The sequence below is a fragment of the Pelecanus crispus genome, chromosome 6, assembly GCF_030463565.1.
Source record: "Pelecanus crispus isolate bPelCri1 chromosome 6, bPelCri1.pri, whole genome shotgun sequence".
Classification (NCBI taxonomy): domain Eukaryota; kingdom Metazoa; phylum Chordata; class Aves; order Pelecaniformes; family Pelecanidae; genus Pelecanus; species Pelecanus crispus.
In genome coordinates, this window is record NC_134648.1 from 60,005,477 (window position 1) to 60,025,359 (window position 19,883).

At 47.6% G+C, this 19,883-nt stretch overlaps 1 protein-coding gene across 1 annotated transcript; it reads left to right on the forward strand.

Moving 5' to 3' along the window:
* Positions 1-1,289: 1,289 nt before the first annotated feature.
* CYP46A1 (cytochrome P450 family 46 subfamily A member 1) lies at positions 1,290-19,736 on the forward strand. The gene is made up of 15 exons (XM_075712744.1): positions 1,290-1,417; positions 8,359-8,436; positions 8,721-8,802; positions 9,347-9,420; positions 10,106-10,192; positions 10,875-11,013; positions 11,626-11,736; positions 12,543-12,699; positions 13,028-13,090; positions 14,796-14,868; positions 15,310-15,394; positions 17,251-17,361; positions 17,626-17,714; positions 18,616-18,682; positions 19,575-19,736. Exons 1-15 carry the CDS (start codon positions 1,290-1,292, stop codon positions 19,734-19,736), a joined length of 1,506 nt encoding a protein of 501 aa, XP_075568859.1.
* The last annotated feature ends 147 nt before the right edge of the window (positions 19,737-19,883 follow it).

The window sequence follows — 19,883 nt, forward strand, 5'->3', positions numbered from 1 at the left end:
ATAGACTCCTCTATATACTAATACAGTCAGGCATCTTGTTTTGCTCCCTCTCCCATTTCTAATACTGCCAACGCTCTGCTTGCTTCTCTGGTCTGTACTGAGCATTAAGCTGACATTTCCTGAATAGGTGCCACCACTGGTTTGGTTGGATATGGATATACACAATTATCTTTCCCCATGCATTACTACTTTTCATTTACCAGAAATGAATTTCCACCATTTTACGGCTCGGTCCCTTGTGCCCTGCGATCCTTATGCAATTTGTGGCAGTCAGCTTTAGGTCGCCCATTTTGAATGAAACTGTATCGTCTCTCATTCCTATGTCTGGATGATGAATGAGTACGTTGTATAGCACAGGGTCCAAAGCAGACTGCTCTGAAAATCTATCGATTCCTACAGGCATCAAGGGTATATTCCTTTTGTACTTTAAACAGTTACAAGTCAACACAGAGCCTCCACCTTCCTTGTGTTGTGACGGCTTAGTTTGTTTAAGAGCCTTCAGTGACGAGTCTTACTTAAAACCAGGTGTGTGCACAAACACATGAAGGTGCAGCAGCGTGCCCGACCTCCTCACGCACTCGTGCGAAGCGCCACCTCCACCCAGGAAAGCCTGCATGCACACCTAAACAAACAAACATACATATATACATACATATACATACATATATCCATACATACACTCTCTCTCCCGCCCCCCCCGGCCAGGCAGTTACCCGGTGTGGGTGCATTTGGACCCGCACCAGGGCTCCCGCCTCAGGCCCGCCACCGCCGGCCTGGTTCGGCGGGCCCGCAGCCCGCCCGCAGCCGCGGCCTCTCCAGGCCCGCCCCGCCCGCAGCCGCGGCCTCTCCGGGCCGGCCCCGCCCGCAGCCCGCCCGCAGCCGCGGCCTCTCCGGGCCCGCCCCGCCCGCAGCCCGCCCGCAGCCGCGGCCTCTCCGGGCCGGCCCCGCCCGCAGCCGCGGCCTCTCCGGGCCGGCCCCGCCCGCAGCCCGCCCACAGCCGCGGCCTCTCCGGGCCGGCCCCGCCCGCAGCCGCGGCCTCTCCGGGCCGGCCCCGCCCGCAGCCGCGGCCTCTCCGGGCCCGCCCCGCCCGCAGCCGCGGCCTCTCCGGGCCGGCCCCGCCCGCAGCCCGCCCGCAGCCGCGGCCTCTCCGGGCCCGCCCCGCCCGCAGCCGCGGCCTCTCCGGGCCGGCCCCGCCCGCAGCCGCGGCCTCTCCGGGCCCGCCCCGCCCGCCCAGGGCGGCCGCTGGCCGGGGAGGGGCGGTGCTGGCAGCCGCCCGCCCACAGCCGGCGATGGAGGCGCTGGGGGCCGCGGCGGGGCTGGCGCTGGGCCTCTCCCTCCTGGCCTTGGGCCTGTACTGCGGCTACCTGAAATACATCCACGCGAAATACGACCACATCCCCGGCGCCCCGCGGGAGAGGTAAGGGGCGGGCAAGGCGGGGCCCGGGTGAGGGATGGGGACCTGCGGTGGGGTTTGCAGGCGCCTGCGGAGCGGTCGCCGCCGCCGGCGGTAGCCCCGAGGCCCGTTCCCGTGGCTGGCCGGAGCGGTGGACCTTGCACCCCGGCGGGAGCGACCAGAAAATGTCAGAGCAGAAAATAAGCACTGCAGCCCGCGTCTCTGCAGCACTGCCTGGCTTGGGCTGGCGGGGTGGGCTGTGCTGGCCTACATCTCCCCGGCTGGTCGCCTCAAGGAGGCCACAGCAGCATGAAACGAGCAGTTCAGAGTCGCCCATCTCCCTCAGGAGCTGCGTTTGGTTTCTGCCAAAAAAATTTTAAAAAGTAATTGTTGTGATTTAACCCCAGCCAGCACCACGAAGCTGCTCCTCACTCCTCCCGATCAGATGGGGGAGAGAATTGGAAGAGTAAAAATGAGAAAACTCGAGGGTTGAGATATGAACAGTTTAATAATTGAAATAAAATAAAATAATAATAATAATGAATATACAAAGCAAGTGATGCACAATGCAATTGCTCACCACCTGCTAACCAACACCCAGCCAGTCCCTAAGCAGTGATTGCTGCCCCCCGGCCAACTCCCCCCGGTTTCTATACTGAGCACGTTGTCATACAGTATGGAATAGCCCTTTGGCCAGTTTGGGTCAGCTGTCCTGGCTGTGCCCCCTCCCAGTTTCTTGTGCACCTGGCAGAGCATGGGAAGCTGAAAAGTCCTTGACTAGTGTAAGCACTGCTTAGCAACAACTAAAACATCAGTGTGTTGTCAACATTATTCTGGTACTAAATCCCAAACACAGCACTATGCCAGCTAGTAGGAAGAAAATTAACTCTATCCCAGCTGCAACTGGGACAGTCATCAGTGATAAAGGGCAGTGAGAATGCTCCCAGCAAGGCAGTGGCAGCACTGTCGCAAGGAGACATGGTTCTTCCAGGAGTGCGTGGGCTTCCCATTCAGCCTCGCCTTTGGGTGCATATGCCCTCCATAACATGCCAACGGGAAGAGGCACTGCTCCAGCACTCTCTTACACAGTCCTACAGGGACACCAGCCTTGGCTGCCTAACTCCAAGTTTTACTTGTGTAATCAGGGTCAGATACTAAGATTAGAATCATAGAATCATAGAATGCTTTGGGTTGGAAGGGACCTTTAGAGGTCATCTAGCCCAACCCCCCTGCAGTGAGCAAGGACAGCTTTAACCAGATCAGGTTGCTCAGAGCCCCGTCCAACCTGACCTTGAATGTTGCCAGGGATGGGGCCTCCACTGCCTCTCTGGGCAACCTGTTCCAGTGCTTGACCACCCTCATTGTAAAAAAATTTCTTTCTAATGTCTAGTCTAAATCTATTCTTCTTTAGTTTAAATCCCTTATTCCTTGTCCTGTCACAACAGGCCTTGCTAAAAAGATTCTCCCCATCTTTCCTGTAGGCCCCCTTTAAGTATTGGAAGGTCGCAATAAGGTCTCCCCGCAGCCTTCTCTTCTCTAGGCTGAACAACCCCAACTCTCTCAGCCTGGCCTCATAGGAGAGGTGCTCCAGCCCTCGGATCATTTTGGTGGCCCTCTTCTGGACCCACTCCAGCAGGTCCATGTCCTTCTTGTGCTGAGGGCTCCAGAGCTGGACGCAGTACTCCAGGTGGGGTCTCACCAGAGCAGAGTAGAGGGGCAGAATCGCCTCCCTCGACCTGCTGGCCACGCTTCTTTTGATGCAGCCCAGGATATGGTTGGCTTTTGGGCTGCAAGCGCACATTGATGGCTCATGTCCAGCTTTTCATCCACCAGTACCCCCAAGTCCTTCTCCACAGGGCTGCTCTCAATCTTTTCATCCCCCAGCCTGTACTGATACCGGGGGTTGCCCTCTTCCCAGGTGCAGGACCTTGCACTTGGCCTTGTTGAACCCCATGAGGTTCAGAGAGGCCCACCTCTCCAGCTTGCCCAGGTCCCTCTGGATGACATCTTGTCCTCCTGGCGTGTCAACCGCACCACTCAGCTTGGTGTCATCTGCACACTTGCTGAGGGTGCACTTGATCCCACTGTCTATGTCATCGATGAAGATGTTAAATAGCACCGGTCCCAGTACAGACCCCTAAGGGACCCCACTTGTCAACGGTCTCCATGTGGACATCGAGCCATTGACCACTACCCTCTGGATGCAACCATTCAGCCAATTCCTTATCCATCGAACAGTCCACCCATCAAACCCATATCTCCCCAATTTAGAGAGAAGGATGTTGTGGGGGACTGTGTCGAAAGCTTTACAGAAACCCAAGTAGATGACATCCATTGCTTTTCCCTTGTCCACTGATGCAGTTACTCCTTCATAGAAAGCCACTAGGTTGGTCAGGCAGGACTTGCTCTTGGTGAATCTGTGCTGGCTGTCTCGAATCACCTCCCTGTCCTCCATGTGCTTGAGCATATCTTCGAGGAGGATCTGTTCCATGATCTTCCCAGGCACAGAGGTGAGGCTGACAGGTCGGTAGTTCCCAGGGTCCTCCTTTCTTCCCTTTTTAAAAATGGGCACAACATTCCCCTTTTTCCAGTCAGCAGGGACTTCACCTGACTGCCATGACTTTTCAAATATCATGGAGAGTGGCTTGGCAACTACATCAGCCAATTCCCTCAGGACTCTGGGATGCATCTCATCAGGTCCCATAGACTTGTGTACATTGAGGTTCTTCAGGTGATCTTGAACCTGATCTTCCCTTACAGTGGGAGGGGCTTTACCCCCCTGGTCCCCATCTTTTGGTCCATCGATTCGGGAGGGGTGAGGAGAGAGGTTGCCGGTGAAGACCGAGGCAAGGAAGTTGTTGAGTACCTCAGCCTTCTCCTCGTCCGTTGATACAAGTTTGCCTTTCTTGTTCATCAAGGGGGGTATGCTTTCTTCAACCTTCCTTTTCTGGTTGATATACCTGTAGAAGCCCTTCTTGTTATTCTTTACGTCCCTTGCCAAATTCAGCTCCATCCTCGCCTTGGCCTTCCTGACCCCCTCCCTACACAACCAGGCCATTTCCCTGTATTCCCCCCAGGACACCTGTCCCTGCTTCCACTGCCTGTGCTATTCCCTCTTACTCTAGTTTGACCAGCAGGTCTCGACTCAGCCGTGCTGGTCTCTTCCCTTCCTTGCCTGATTTTTTACATTTGGGGACTGATAGCTCTTGTGCTCTATGGAAGGTGTCCTTAAAGATCTGCCAACTCTGTTCCATTCCCCTGTCCCTGAGGACCATCTCCCAGGGGGTCCTTCTGACTAACTCCTTGAAGAGCTGGAAGTTTGCTTTCCTAAAATTTAGGGTCCTGACTGTACTCCTCGCTTTTCCCGTGTTCCTCAGGAGCATGAACTCCACCAATGCGTGATCACTGCAGCCCAAGCTGCCTCCAGTCTTGACATCACTGATGAGCTCAGTTGCATTGGTGACCATCAGATCCAGTATCACGTCCCCTCGGGTAGGTGTGTCTATTACCTGGTTTAGGAAGTTGTCGTCTATGCATTCCAGGAATCTCCTGGATTGCCTGCAGCTCGCCGTGTTGCTTTTCCAGCAAATGTCGGGGTAGTTGAAGTCCCCCAGCAGGATGAGAGTCTGCAAGTGCGAAGCCTCCTGGAGCTGGAGGAAGAAGGCTTCGTCAGCAGGCTCCCCTTGATCAGGCGGCCTGTAGTAGACACCAACCACAAGGTTCCCTTTGTTGCCTCTGTCTCTGACTTACCCATAAGCTTTCAACCTGCTCGTGGCTATTCTTCAGGGACAGCTCTTCACAGTGTATTGATTTCTTTACGTAGAGGGCAACGCCTCCGCCCCTCCTTCCTTGCCTGTCCCTTCTGAAGAGCCTGTAGCCATCAATAGCCACATTCCAGTCGTGGGATTCGTCCCACCAGGTTTCGGTTATGGCAATCAGGTCATAGCTGTCTAGTAGCACAGCAGCTTCCAGCTCCTCCTGTTTGTTCCCCATGCTGCGTGCGTTCGTGTAGAGGCATTTCATCTGGGCTGTTGGCCATGTCACCTTCTTAGTGGAGCATCCCTTGTTTCCCTCAGGGTGTTTCACGAAGGTTTCCTTGTGAGCTCTATCTCAGGAGCCCCCGGTTCATCTCTGCTAGACTTCAACTGTGCTGCAGTGTCCCCATCATGCCTCTGCGCAATAGGTTGAGGGCTCACAGTAGCACCCCGTCCCTCTAACCATTGCGTACCATCCCACAGCTTGTCACAGGCAAGCCTGAAGTGTTCCCCCTCCCCCTTCACATCTAGTTTAAAGCCCTGTCAATGAGCTCTGCAAGCTCCTGTGCAAAGACCCTCTTTCCCCTTTGAGAAAGGATGAGAGATTAGAGAGAGGATGGATCTTGTCATACCTGAACCTGCTTGTCCTTACATTCATTTTGAGGTGTGAAGTAACACTCTAGAGTTATGTCAGGTTCAGTAACCCTGTGGCTGTTTTTCTGTTCCTTCTTCAGGGTTTGCAGCTTGATGTTGGTGATCAGCCTAGGATCCTTCCCAAGAAAGTTTCTGGTACTGGTATGTCTAGGTGGAAGCTTGTATGTCATGTGAGCCCACAGTACTTGATAGCTTTTCAAAAGTATAAATTGTCAGGGACAGTCCAAAACTCCCATTGCAGTACCTGTTGCACAAACACTTCCACTCCTAAATGTCCAAGGTAGGGAAAATCAAATACCTCCAGCTCTGAAAAGTCATTTATTATTTAAAGAAAAAAAAGTAAAACCAGGTGCTGTGTGTTTTGGTGGTCTCCCCACTACAAGGCATTGAGAAACTGGGGCGAGTCCAGTGGAGGGCAAGCCAGGATGCCTGGGAGGCTGAGAGCTGGGCTTGCTTTGGATGGAGAAGCAGCTGCTGAAAGGTGGAGGGGATCCACTGGCTGTTTTCAGCTACCTGATGGGTGGTTATGAGAAGATGGGGCCAGACTCTCCTTGGAGGTGCAAAATGAAGGACAAAGGGCAATGGGCAGAAGTTGCTTCAAGGGAAATCCCAGTTAGGTGTAAGGCAAAACACCTTCACCATGAGGGTGCTCAGACACTGGCACAAGTGACTGGGTGAGGCCCTGAGCCTGTAACAGCTCTGACGTTGACTGGCCTGGAGCAGGGGCCTGGACCGATGGCCTCCAGGGGTCCTTGCCAATCTAAATTACTCTGAAGTGGGATTCATCGAAATCTAAACGCTTCTCAGCTGAGGCTGTATCTGGCAAACTGGAGAAGAGCAGCACCAGAAGCAAAGGCTGGCTTGTGTCCAGCTTGCTGCCCACCAGGACCAGCCCCCAGGTTGTGGTCAGCAGATCTGCTCTATGGCTGGTCAGCCCACAGCCTCTGTCGTTTCAAGGTGTTATTCTGTCCCAGATGCATGACTTTCCCTTTGCACTTGGCTCTTTCCCTTTGATAAAAGCTTAAGAAGACCTTAGTTTAGGACGAAGTACAGCAGGATCTTATCAAAACCTCAGACTTTGTCTAAGGTCTTATGGCTGCATGATGACAAGATTACATTAATGCCCTTGATTTCCTGGGCTGATTTATTTTATCAGAACTAACACAGCACATCTCTAAAGGAGACTTGTGTAGGACAGGCTGGAAAAGTGAGTCCTAGTGGCTTGTGTTGTTTTTACCATATGAATAGTTCACCTGTGAAGAGAGGAGGTCATCTCTTCAAAGGTTTGCTTCATATTAAAGATTTAATAGCAAGAAATGGCCAAAAGGGATTTCTTTGCAAATACATGTTTTCAGATGATAGTGTCCCATAGTTCTATATCCCAAACCAAGCCCTTGCTTAGTTTTTTTCATGGCATGCAGTAAGTAATTGGGATTCATCATTAGCAGATGAATGTTTTAGGCCTGTTGTAACACCTGACTTAATTCAGTAGTGATGGGACAGGGGATGAAAAATATCTCTAAGGATTCATGTGACACACAAGAGGAGCCATGAGTGGGACCTTGCTTCATGTGCTGCAGATAGAGTAGTTTCTGGAGCTTTAGCTAACACAGGAGTCATCTGTCATATTTGGGGCTTTCACATCTTTTTGGAGTCCCGTTACAATGGAGGTATCAAACAAGGAAAGGATTAAAAGTTTCTGTAGATGTTGGATAACTTTGTCGAGTGCTTGTTATTTTAAGTACCTCCCAGTTCCAACAGAAATAAAATAAGAGCCTGTTTTCCCCCTATAGCTTGTTTATACTGAAAAGGATGGTAGCATGGCTGGCTGTCTCTCAAATGGAAAACAGACCTTGAGCGCAGCTTGCTTCATTTAGAGAGGAGCTTGGCCAATACGTCCTTCGGATGTATGCAAAGCCAGTGGGAATTTGCCACTCGCAGCCGAAGGAAGGAGTTGATCTCTTTTTAATACAGCTATTGTATTTGAAGAGTTAACCCTTTTTATTCATTTCTGCAATTTCCATATTAACCAGTGATTATCCTCGTAGGCTGTCTTTTTTTTTCAGCATTTGAGGTGACATGGCTTTAGACAGAAGCAGACCATTCCTAATTTTATTAAATTTAACTCCATTGACAGAACCAAAGTTACGCTTATCAGGGCTGAGCATGTATTAAAGAATATTTAATGCAAATGTCTGTTGCATGTACAGAAATGTAATAGTTGTGGTGGAGATTCTGTCAATTAGGCAAAGAGCAAAGCAGTTTGCTGGGAGATCCAGACCCAAGCATCCCCTATAATACAGCAGCAAAAAAGACCTTGTCCTGTGCCTCTGCACTGGTCTTCCTGGCTGCATGAGTGCACCAGCCTGACCCTGGTCCCCAGCTTACCCATGTGAGAGCTGGGCACTGGCACAGCTAGGTGTTATTTTTATCTTTCCTTACCAGGAGGAAAACATGAGCAACACTCATGTTGCATCACTGAGCAACAAGGATTGCAATCCATACAAAACCCTATGTTGGCATCCTCATGACACTCTTAACCTTCAATTTCTGCAGCTTTTTATTTGGACATCTGCCAATCTTGTGGAGAATGCTGAGGAAACAGGAGTTTGTGCATGATCTCTTCCTGCAGTGGTAAGTTGAGAGACATCAGTAACATCGATGGGGTAGCCCTGTAACACAAATTGGGAAATCAAGGCACAGAGGCCCTGAATTACATATTTAGCATCATTCAGAAGGTTGGCAGAGGAGCTAGAGAGAGAGCATTGATCTTTCTCTGAATGGCTTTATTTGCTGAAGACTGCATCAGTTTCCAGTACATGCGGCTTTGGTCCTTTGAGGTTATTAGGTCTGAACTGTTACATGTTGGTGGTTTGTACTGTAATTCTCTTTTTTTTTTTTTCCTTCTCTTCTTGTAGGGCAGAGAAATATGGACCTATTGTACGGCTTAATGCCTTTCACAGAGTCTCGGTAATGATTCTGAGCCCTGAAGGAGTGAAGGTACTGCAAAATAAAGCTGAATTGACAGTGGCAATCGGCCTGTCCCTCCAGAAAGAGAGGTGGTGCCTGATGTTCAGGACAGCACAGTGCAGCCAGTCTGTGCCTGTGGAGAGGGCAGCTCTGGCTGGGTTAGGAGGGTGAGGTGCTCTGCTTTCCAGCCTGTCCTGATTTATTTTCTTCCTTGATCAGTTGATTTACTTTGTTACCTTTATTTAAAGAGCAGATAGAGCAAGCATTGACCATTTCTGAAAAGCAGACTCTCTGCAAGAGCTTAATGTCTCAAATGAGCAAGGCACAAGGGACTGAATTTCTTCCTCTAAATCTCTGCAATAACCACAGAGTGAGGTTTCGGGTCATTGGGCAAAAAGTGCTAGAAGCATGCAAAACAAGCTAGCAGCACAGGAACTGGGGAATCAGGGCACACAAAATAATTCATCTAGTCTTCAAACTATTGCTACAGGAGGAAAAGAGTGAATGTGTGAGTGGCTTTTTATGTTTTGTCTGGGAAATGGATCATATTCACTGACCGGAGATTTGATTTTAGGAGTTCTTGATGTCACCGCGGTACCCAAAGGATCGGCTGGTATACGGTCGTATCTTCAACATATTTGGTGAGAGGTAGGTGAAACCCATCTGAAGCCATTGTGGTCGGAAAATAAGTGAAAGATTAATAACGTCACAGGCTTGACACTTACTCTGACTCAGACTATTTCCCTTACTGTGGGGATTAATGACTAATTCCAGACATATGTAAGCAATGTGTACCTACTAAATTATGTGTCAAGTCAAATGTCTTCCCAGTCAGGGAGGAGGTTATGTTGGATTTGTTTTTACCTTGATCATATTTCTTTTTCCCCCCTGTGGATGTTTAGTTAGTCTCAGAATAGTTTGCTCAAAACCATCATCAAACTTCTCACTTAGATTTTAGAGCACTGAATTATTCCTTAACGCCTGGGAATTTCCAGCTCCTAAACTCAATAATAAAAAAGGGGATTTTTCTCTTTTAGCCTAAAGCTTTTAAAAATGTAATAATCCAGTTATTATATTAATTATTTGCATAACAGCTGTAATGAACCAGCATCTTATTGGACTCAGCAGTCCACACCTACCAGGCAAAACATATCTGCAGTTCAGTTGTTGTCCACAGTGATGCAACGACTCTGTACTCAAAGCAGCACATGCCCCCCTACACATGGGAAAAATACAAGAAAGTAGATGTGGAAGAGTTATCTTTGTGACTGCACAGGGTTCGGCTGGCTCCCTTGCTGAAAACTGTTCCTCTCCTTGTTTTTCTAAATGCTAGGTTTCTAGGGAATGGCTTGGTAACTGTTTGTAACCATGAGCATTGGCAGAGGCAGCGGAAGATAATGGATCCAGCTTTCAGCCGAACGTAAGACAAATATCTCTGGGATGATCTATCTGTTATTTCTACTGTATTTTCATGATTCTCCCTGTCAATGATCTATTACTTGATATTTAGAAAGAGAAAAAAAAACGTTTAGTGCCAAAATCGTATTTTACTTGGAGTCCAACGCACTAGTTCCATGACAGGTATAATTTGTCCAGACTTCCCATGAGGCAGTGACAGCCGTATGAGCTCAGCGATGGCAGAAAGGTCCCAGGGTTGTGTGTCCAGGAGTGTGGTGATGGCTGCCATATCCTGTCAGAAAACAGATCTCGGGGGTTTGACGTGGGCAAGCCTCATCATTCACCTGAGTGATTCCCTACGGGAGATACAGCGTGACTGATAAGCAGGAGGTTGATCTGGTTTGCTTGTGTGTGCCTCGACGCATTGCATTTAGGGTCTGAAGATAAAGACCATTTGCTTCAGCACGCACAGGCCAAAGCCCTTTGCCACAACAGCCTTTGTTTACATGGCAGGATGGAGCAGGGCTGCTATAAGAAGAATTTAGCTCATTTTATCTATCTGTTCTCTTTTTAAAGTATTAAGGCAAATTTACTATTAAAAAAAAAATCTTTACAATTTTCTATGGAAAATAATGAAGGCAATTCTGCCTGAGCAAAGATGTCCTCTCCAGAGCCCCCATCACTCATCTTTATTGATTGTTCAGCTACCTGATTGGTCTTATGGAAACTTTTAATGAAAAAGCAGAGGAGCTGATGGAGAAGCTACAGGAAAAGGCAGATGGGAAAAAAGAGTTTAGCATGCTGACGATGATGAACCGGGTGACTATGGATATCATTGCAAAGGTACCAGCTGTCCGCTTTCTTGTTTCCTCTGCGGCTGGCAGGAAGGAGTGGAATTAAAGGGTGCCAGCAGCAGGACGGGATCAGGAGCTGGAGCCAGGGAACAAGACCTTTACCCAGCAGTGCCAGAAGAGCTGAAGGACTAATTGTGCCACTTCCATTCAGGCTGAGCTGTAGGAATGGGCAGTTAGGGAAGGGTCTGCACAGCTTAGGTGTGGCCTGCAGGATGGGGACCCTTTGCAAAAGCCCTTACAGCCTCATACCTCCCACCCCTCCATGCCAAAAGAGGCACTTCAGTGCTTGTTCACGTGTGGATGTTGTATTATTACCATTATATGTCTGCATGAAGTGTGCCTTACGCTGGCTTTTCCCTTCTCTATGCAAAACAATTTGGGGTGCATGTAGAGTAATAGTAAATTATTAATCTCCCCAAACAAGGAAGAAGCATAACATAGATATTACCCTTCCCTCGCAGCCTCCTGCAAGGCAGGATCTAGCCTGAGGTACTTCTAGGGGAAAAAGGCGGTGGTGTGAGGCTGTCCTGCTCTTTCAACCTGGCCCCAGGGAGCCAGGAGGATGCAGCGAGTTGCTGCCTTTTTCTCTCCTGCTCCTCAGGTAGCCTTTGGCTTGGAATTAAACACACTGAGCGATGACCAGACGCCTTTCCCACGCGCTGTGACCATGGTCTTGGAGGGAATGACCAAGACGCGTATCCCCCTCATGCAGGTCTGTACGCACCTCACTTCAGCCCTCTCTCCTGCGTCCAGCTGGAGCCCCTGCTCCTGCACGAGTGGGCTGGAACTGTGCGAGGTCCATGTACGACGGGGAAAGGGTCCTCAGTATCTCTTTCCCTCCAACATGCATTGAGATAAAATTCATTAGTGCTTTAAAACACTTGCAAAATTAACATTAACATTTAACGCTTCCTTTCTGTCTTTCTGCCTTCTCTTCCCCTGTGCATGTGTCTTCTTCTCATATGGTTTTACACTTTCACGCCCATCACTGCAAAAATTGAGATTTTTGCCATTTGTCCAAGAAGGATGGCGGCCTTCACTCAAGGTTGAAGAAATGTGAACTTTCTTACCATAAAAAAAAATATTTTCAACCAAAATTCATATACTAGGAAATTATGGATGTAATGTGAAATATTTTAAGTTAAAAATCATTCCACAGTTTCTCATGAAAGCTGTAGTTTAGGTTTTTAGAGCTCCTGTTTTCCTTTTTGGGCCCAGAGGTGAGATTCTGTGTATCGCATGCTGCAGTTTCTCTCCATGGAGAGGTGAGGATTTTTGCTCACGGTGCTCAAAACATCAGCTCTGACAAGGCAGGACAGCAGCATGCCCACGTTGGAATATTTCTTATTTCAGCCCAAACCCTTCACCTTGGGGACATTCTCTTTGTTCCATGGAGAGTAGATGTTTTTGTGACAAAGGTCATTTAGCAGAAAACAAGGTGCTCACTTGAAAAATAACACTGGCAATATTTTTTTACCAGCAAAAGGAATAAAATGACTAAAGCAATTCTGTATTCAGTACATGCCAGGGAAACAGAAGCTGGTAAAGGAGGTCAAGGAGAGTGTGAGGCTGCTGCGGCGTGTAGGGAAGGAGTGCATTGACCAGAGGAGAGAGGCCATCCAGAACGGGAAGGAAGCCACGCTGGATATTCTTACGCAGATACTGAAAGGAGATGGTAGGGGACATGTCGCTGTTGAAGTTAATTCGTCTGTGGCATGTTTTGCAATGAGGTTTGGGGAGGCTTGTTTTGGGCATCTGAACTGTGATCCTCTGGTGTCTTCAGGAGGGTTTTTTCACACTGAAGATAGTGAGAGTTGCTTTGAAAGTTCCCTGTTCCTTTGTGTTGGATCAAATATTGGTCGCAAATCACCACTGATCTGCCCGCTCAGCATCCCCTCCCAATGCTACCTCAGACAAAATGTGCAAAACAAGGCAGAGCATTCTGGCTGTTCCAGCTGGGACAGCAGGATGTTTTCTAATCTTGTTTGCTTTTCTCTCGACAGCTCTGGAGGAAACTAGAGATGATGAAAACATTCTGGATAACTTTATCACTTTCTTTGTTGCGGGTTGGTAACTATTTTAACATTTGGATATGTCATGTGGCAAGCTGTACTCATTCTTGGGCCATCTACAAGGTCATGATTAATGTCCTTGTTCACTCCGTCTGATGCTGCTGTAACCAGGAGTCACTTGATTGGAAGGCAGCAGTATTACACTGGCGTAGGACCAGCTGGGCGAAGTCTGAAGAGAACTCCTAGTTCCATAGGCAACTGAGAACCATAGAGAAATGATACGTTATCCTCTTTTGTCATATCAGCACAGCAAATAATGCCAGGCCAGTGGTTTCCAACCTGTGGTGCAGAGGGCAGCATTGCCTGTGTCGTGGTTTAGTCCCAGCCAGCAACTAAGCACCACGCAGCCGCTCGCTCACTCCCCCTACCCCGATGGGATGGGGGGAGAGAATCGGAGGAGTAAGAGTGAGAAACACTCCTGGGTTGAGATAAGAACAGTTTAATAATTGAAATAAAGTAAAATAGTAATGATAATAATAACAGTATAATAATGATAATAACAATAATAATATACAAAGCAAATGATGCACAATGCAATTGCTCACCACCCGCTGACCGATACCCAGACAGTTCCCGAGCAGCGATCGCTGCTCCCCGGCCAACCCCCCCCAGTTTCTATACTGAGCGTGATGTCATATGGTATGGAATAGCCCTTTGGTCAGTTTGGATCAACTATGCTGGCTGTGCCCCCTCCCAGTTTGTTGTGCCCCTGGCAGAGCATGGGAAGCTGAAAAGTCCTTGACTAGCATAAGCAGTACTAAGCAACAACTAAAAACGTCAGCGTGTTATCAACATTCTTCTCATCCTAAATCCAAAACACAGCACTATGCCTGCTACTAGGAAGAAAATTAACTCTATCCTAGCCAAAACCAGGACAGCCCGCTGGGGGGCAAGGCTATTCCTCATGGGATTCTGGCCCTTCAGATCCTGCTAAGCCCCACTGAAAGCATCTTTAACATATTCCTCATGTCTTCACGTCACCTCACCCACATGATTAAATGCCATTCTTGCCTTACGAGCGTTATTCAACGCTTGGTAGGAGAGGGCACTGTCAAACCTATCAGAAAAAGCAGGGGCCAAGATGATACGTGAGGTAAACAACGTAGAAAGATCTATCTTGCAAGTCAGTAGGATTTAGGTTCCTAAGAAGGTGAAGTCAAAACAGTGGTTATTTTGCAAGAAAGATGTTATTGAAACAAATACATCTCTGCAGAAGTCTGTTTTCTGTCATGCTTTAAAATAATACATATGCCTGTCCATGAAAAAATGAAAACTATCCACATAAAGCAGACATTTCAAAGAAAGATGGTTAGAAGTTCTGTTTTCCCTCAAAACCAGTAAATCCTTGCTTCTCAGCAGAACCATGTGTCCCATAATATGACAAGGCAAATAATGAACCTCACCAGCCCTTCTGTTAGGGAGCTAATAACCAGTAGGTGCCGTATGCAGCCACTGCAGCTTTGAGTTGAGCAAGATGGCTCATACCTTTAGCAGTTATGTCTTGTTCTTGTCGTTCTTGAAAGCTCCTTACGTAGAATTTACATCCCTTTTAGTGTTTCCTTTAATTTCTAGCATACTTGAAATGAAACATTTGGGGCCTGACGTTTAAAGTTTCCTGTTCACAGTCACACTAGTAGACCATCTTTGTATTATGTTATTATTTCATACTAACCTTTAAACCAATTTTTGGTGTTGTTAGGTCATGAAACCACTGCCAATCAGTTGTCATTTACAGTAATGGCACTGGCTCAGCATCCTGAAATACTGGAAAGGTACGTGCGCTCCAGTTTGCAAACCCAGCTTGCTGTTAATTTCAAGGTGAACTTAATTATAAGGATTATTAAAAAAACTGGGATCAATTCCCAACAAATTCTAGCCTCCCTTCCAAAATAAACAGTTTCAGAGTCCCAGTATATCTAAAATTTTAAAAAAGCTTAGATGGAATTAGAATAATTCATCTTAACTGATTGTTTTCAAAGCCTTTATATAAAGCTGGTCCTGAGTCCTGCCTGATTCAGCTGCATTGTGCACACATATCTCCGTCCTGATATGAGGAACAAGTTCGTACAGGCTGGGTGGGAATCAGTAGGCATTTTGCCTGAGGATGGGAGTCAAAGTCCAACTCAATGTCTGGAAAGTAAAAAAATGTAATTTGTCAACTTGCCTAGCAAGAAATGGGCGTCTGCAACTAACATTTTTTAATTTAACTGCAGGCTTCAGGCCGAAGTGGATGACGTTCTTGGTGCCAAGAGAGACATTGACTATGAGGATCTTGGCAAACTTACCTACTTATCACAGGTACTGTAGGAGTGAGGTAAAATACCAGTCAGAGCTGTTCGGTAGCACTCCTGCCATCTCATGGGACTGCCAAGAGGAGCCCCACACTTTTAAAATTTTAAGAGCCATGCCAATATTTGATCCTGACAGCGTTTGTCCGCAGAGAGTCAGCAGGCAGGTACCATGAGCTGTTTGCAGCAGCCCAGCCTTGCTAGGAAGGATGCTCCTTGAATTTGTTTCCAAAATTCCACACGATTCCTTCACTGATTTCTTTATTACCAAACTGGGAGCTAGAGCGGAGTGGCTTAATCCCTACCTGTTTAAGCTGAAACCATAGCTGTATTTTAAGAAGGGTTTGCAACTTCAAGCCCAACCTGTGCATGAGTCACAGTCACTTCCCAAACTCACAGCTCTATTTTTGCTTGATTATTGTTAAAGCCTTTCCAGCTATGATATCATGCACCATAAACTCAGCAGGATTTGAGGACATCCAAAAATAATGGCTATATTTTGCAATTTCAGTTTTTTATTATTCAGTCTTGAAACCCTCTTCAGTCACTCAGGGGGAGAAAAAAGTTTGGTCCTAAAAGATGTCTTGTGTATAGAAATGCTGGTTGGTAATGAACTGCAAAGCCAGGGCTTGGCTACTTGCCAGCATTTGTGTTGCGTATCCTTTTTTACAAGATGGGGTACACCAGTAGCCCTCAGGAGAAGCTGAATCACAGTCTTGGTAGCTATTCTCCCTGCTTAAATTCCCTGTGATTTTAGTAGCCTGCCATGATCGCTTTTCTCTTAAACTGCCCTGTCGAGGTGGGTGATGGTGTTTTACCATTTGCCATATCCCATCCCACAAATCACCGTGCTTTGACAGCGGATAGATTTCAGAGGTGTATTTCTCATAAGGAAAAGGCGTCTCTGTGTGATTACAGAAATCAGCAGATTTCCTTAGGCTTCTCCAAACACCACCACAATTATACCACTCCAATTAGGACAAGGTATCAAAGCCTTTCAATTTTAGGACAGATCACATACGAGCCTCTCAAAGCAGACCATTTATTTAACAGAACAAGCTTGGATCTGTACAACCAAAGTCACAGTCGCCCTTGGTCAGAGCCAGTCCATCACTGGAGTATCAGAGACCATGGGACTCCTCTCCTGTCACTCAGGCAATTCTGAGTCCTTTTGTCCACGCTTCTTTTTCATTAATCCACTCTTGCATACACACTGTTAATTGCAGTGCGATGCTAATGTGCACTTTTAATTAGGTTTCACTTTGATGAAATAAGCCATTCTTACAGCTCACTGCCACCAAAAGAAATGGTCTCGTTCTGTTTTTTCCCACTGTTCCCTATTCATTTTCCTTTGCCAGGTTGTTTTTTGTCATTTCGGTGCTCTGACCTGGCTCAGCTCCCTGAGCAGCAGAAGCAGGACAAAGGCAGGAGCGGGAGTGCAGTGCTGAGAATGGGAAGGAGGTGGGAGCGACCACCCATCCTCATGGCAGCCAGCCCCGAGAATGGCTTATCAGGGCCATGAGACTTCACTCTTAGATATTCCCTTTGAATTTGCTTCCCAGTACTTTTTCACTTAGTTGTTGACCTGACTTGAGGTGTTAGATCTGTTCAATGCATGCTACCTCTTCTGGTTTTTGCTTCTTTTTCTCTGTATTTTACCAGTCGTAAGAAAGAACCAGGCCTGAAGGAGCTGACTTAGCCATATATTTTGCCCACAAGAGTCCAAGGCAGATACACCAGCATCTGTTCCACAAGTCAAAAGCTCCCATTTAGCCAAAGTGAAAGGCCATAGGGAGGTAATTAATTTTATTTCTGCTTCCTACACTGTATTAACTAACTGACCCTTTGTGCTCTTCGCTGATGCAGGTCTTGAAAGAATCACTGCGGCTATACCCGCCCCTCCCAGGGACGGTACGCTGGATGGAGAAGGAGCACGTCATCAATGGCATCAGAATTCCTGGAAACACAATGCTTGTTGTGAGTGCCATCCACCATCAGCACCTTTTAGCTGCTGCAGCTGATCCAAGTGTAATGGATCTGTGTATCAGAGGGCCAAAACACTCCCTGGGTATTTTTCTACTGGCCTCGCCGAAATTTTGGGCAAAACTGGGGTATGAATTGGGACTCTGGATTTGTTTTGCCTGGGGAGTGGAAGGCAGTTACGGTTTTGTACCTGTGACAGCAAAGAGTTATTTTCAGTGTGCTGCTCCTGACTAACGCAAATAAACTCTTTCTTGACAGTTCAGCACTTATATAATGGGAAGGATGGAAAGGTATTTCAAGGATCCACTCACTTTCAATCCAGACCGATTTAGCAAAGATGCACCTAAGTGAGTTTCTTTTTACTCCCAGGTTATTAAATATGTAATAAGGAACGATTACAGGAAGAGATTTCAAGGGGAAGAAAGTAGAATAAAACTATTTTTCCATTCCAGTATGAGTAATGCTGAATCCTTACCCAAATGCAAATAGAGAGCAATAATGCGCAGCTCTTGTTCAGAAGCTTTTTAGACCATGTAATACCTTACAAAAAGGACCAATACTAATGTTATTTAATGTTTATATTGAGGTCAAAGCTTTGGGCCAAAACCAGGTTGAATATTTGCCTTAGTGCAATACAAACATTCAATGCATGGCAGCCCTGGAAACTGAAAGTGTCTCCACATTAGAGAGGGGACAAGGGGCCGAGGGACAGGAGATGCTGTTCAGCCATGTGGGTGGGCAGCCTAAGCTGTATCTGCATCAGTAGGCTGGAGTGCAGTGGGAGGCATCAGTGACCTAAGTAGTTGGTGCTGATCCCTGCACCTACCTACTTCATGAGTCAGGGGTTTTACTTCAGCCTAGAGTCAGTCTGATCTTCTGGAACAAATGCCCCCTCACTTACGTGGTTCAGAGCTGCCCAAAGGAGCAATAATTGGGTGGATCATTGCGTCCACATGACAGGCTGAAGAGCATTTGTGGTATGCTTGATATTCAGTTTTGAAATAAGGTTTGCATGCAACAAAACAGCTCTGTGAGCTGAGCCATACAGTAAGTGGAGATGGTGAGGAAACTTGCTTCAGAGCTGTGTTGCTGATCTGAACCAAAAAAATGTTAATTTGGAGATGGTCTTAACAAGTCAGCTAGGTAAGGTGGTAATTAGACCATTACCTTGCTGCTGTGATGAAATATTTGCTTGCTTCTTTATAACCAAGCTGTCAGAGTGACAGTTTTGAACATTTTTCTTTGTAGGCCATATTACTGCTATTTTCCATTCTCTCTGGGACCCCGATCCTGCATCGGGCAGGTGTTTGCACAGGTAAGCAGAGGTCGGGAACAATACTTCCTTCATTAGCGAGCACTGGGCCAGCTCAGGGTGTGCTGGTGGTGGGGGACCAAAGGCCACACTGATGGTGCACTGACCCTCTTCCCTCTAGAGGGAAGATCCCCACCATGCCCACGACAGGGCATGTCTCTCAAACACTGTCACGTGAGCAGACATACATGTACCAAACTGGTCCCATGTCACCCATGCCCGCATGCAGCCAAGGTGCCTGCGGGGATGGCGGGGGGAGCAGGCTGCCCTCCCTCTGAACTGTCCTGGGTCACCTGCTTGAATCCAAACCCCTTGATGGGAATCACAGTCAACATCCCTTTGCCAGCCCAGGTCAGACACATGGAGGTGTGCAGGGGCTCTTAGGGACCATCCTGTGGCTGCTGCTGGCAGAGTCAAGGCAGGGGAGTCATCAGCTGGCAGAGGGCACAATCCAGGGCTGGCTCTGAGAAGGCAAGGAGGGGACTGTGTGCACGGGAGGAACAATTTAATGAAGTATGTGAGTACCTGAGCATGGCAGAGAGCATTTCAGAAGGACAGTAGGAGGCCAGCTCTTCGGGTCTGTGCTTTGAGCTCATCTAAGCACCCGTGCTCAAAATCTTCAGGTTAAAGTGCTTGGTTTTGCCTGTGATTTCCAAAATGGGGTTAACACATGAACACAGGGACAGATCTTAGTGCCTGTCAGTTGCCTTCAAATCCAGGAAGCCCCAGGCAACTCTTCCTGCCCAAACTCAGCCACCTGTGTTCACAGAGTAACATTTAACTACTAAATTGCTACCTTGACGAAGCAGCATGACATAATACACTGACTTTAAGTAGCTGCAGTCCAAGCTGGTTTTGCTGTCACTGATGATGACTTTGCTTTTCTTCTTAACAGATGGAGGCGAAAGTGGTGATGGCAAAATTGCTGCAGAGGTTTGAATTCCAGCTGGTGCCAGGGCAGAGTTTTAAACTCTTGGATGCTGGAACCGTTAGGCCACTAGATGGAGTAATGTGTAAATTAAAGCCAAGGAGCCCGGCAAGGGGCTGCCAGGTGTGACTACTCAGGGAGGGTATCCTGACGTGGTAGTGGTAGCATTTCTTCTGATTTTTAAGATCTTAACACTAATCAAAGGTTAGATTTTGCAGGCCCCTTTAAAGGATTACTAGACTGAAATTTTTCCTAGCCTTCCTCATCATTTACTGA

Excerpts from the sequence above, each read along its gene's own strand:
- CYP46A1 (XM_075712744.1), top strand. The coding sequence starts at position 1,290 with ATGGAGGCGCTGGGGGCCGCGGCGGGGCTGGCGCTGGGCCTCTCCCTC. Across the intron at positions 8,803-9,346 it reads TGAGCCCTGAAGGAGTGAAG|GAGTTCTTGATGTCACCGCG; the intron begins GTACTGCAAAAT and ends ATTTGATTTTAG. Across the intron at positions 11,014-11,625 it reads CTATGGATATCATTGCAAAG|GTAGCCTTTGGCTTGGAATT; the intron begins GTACCAGCTGTC and ends CCTGCTCCTCAG.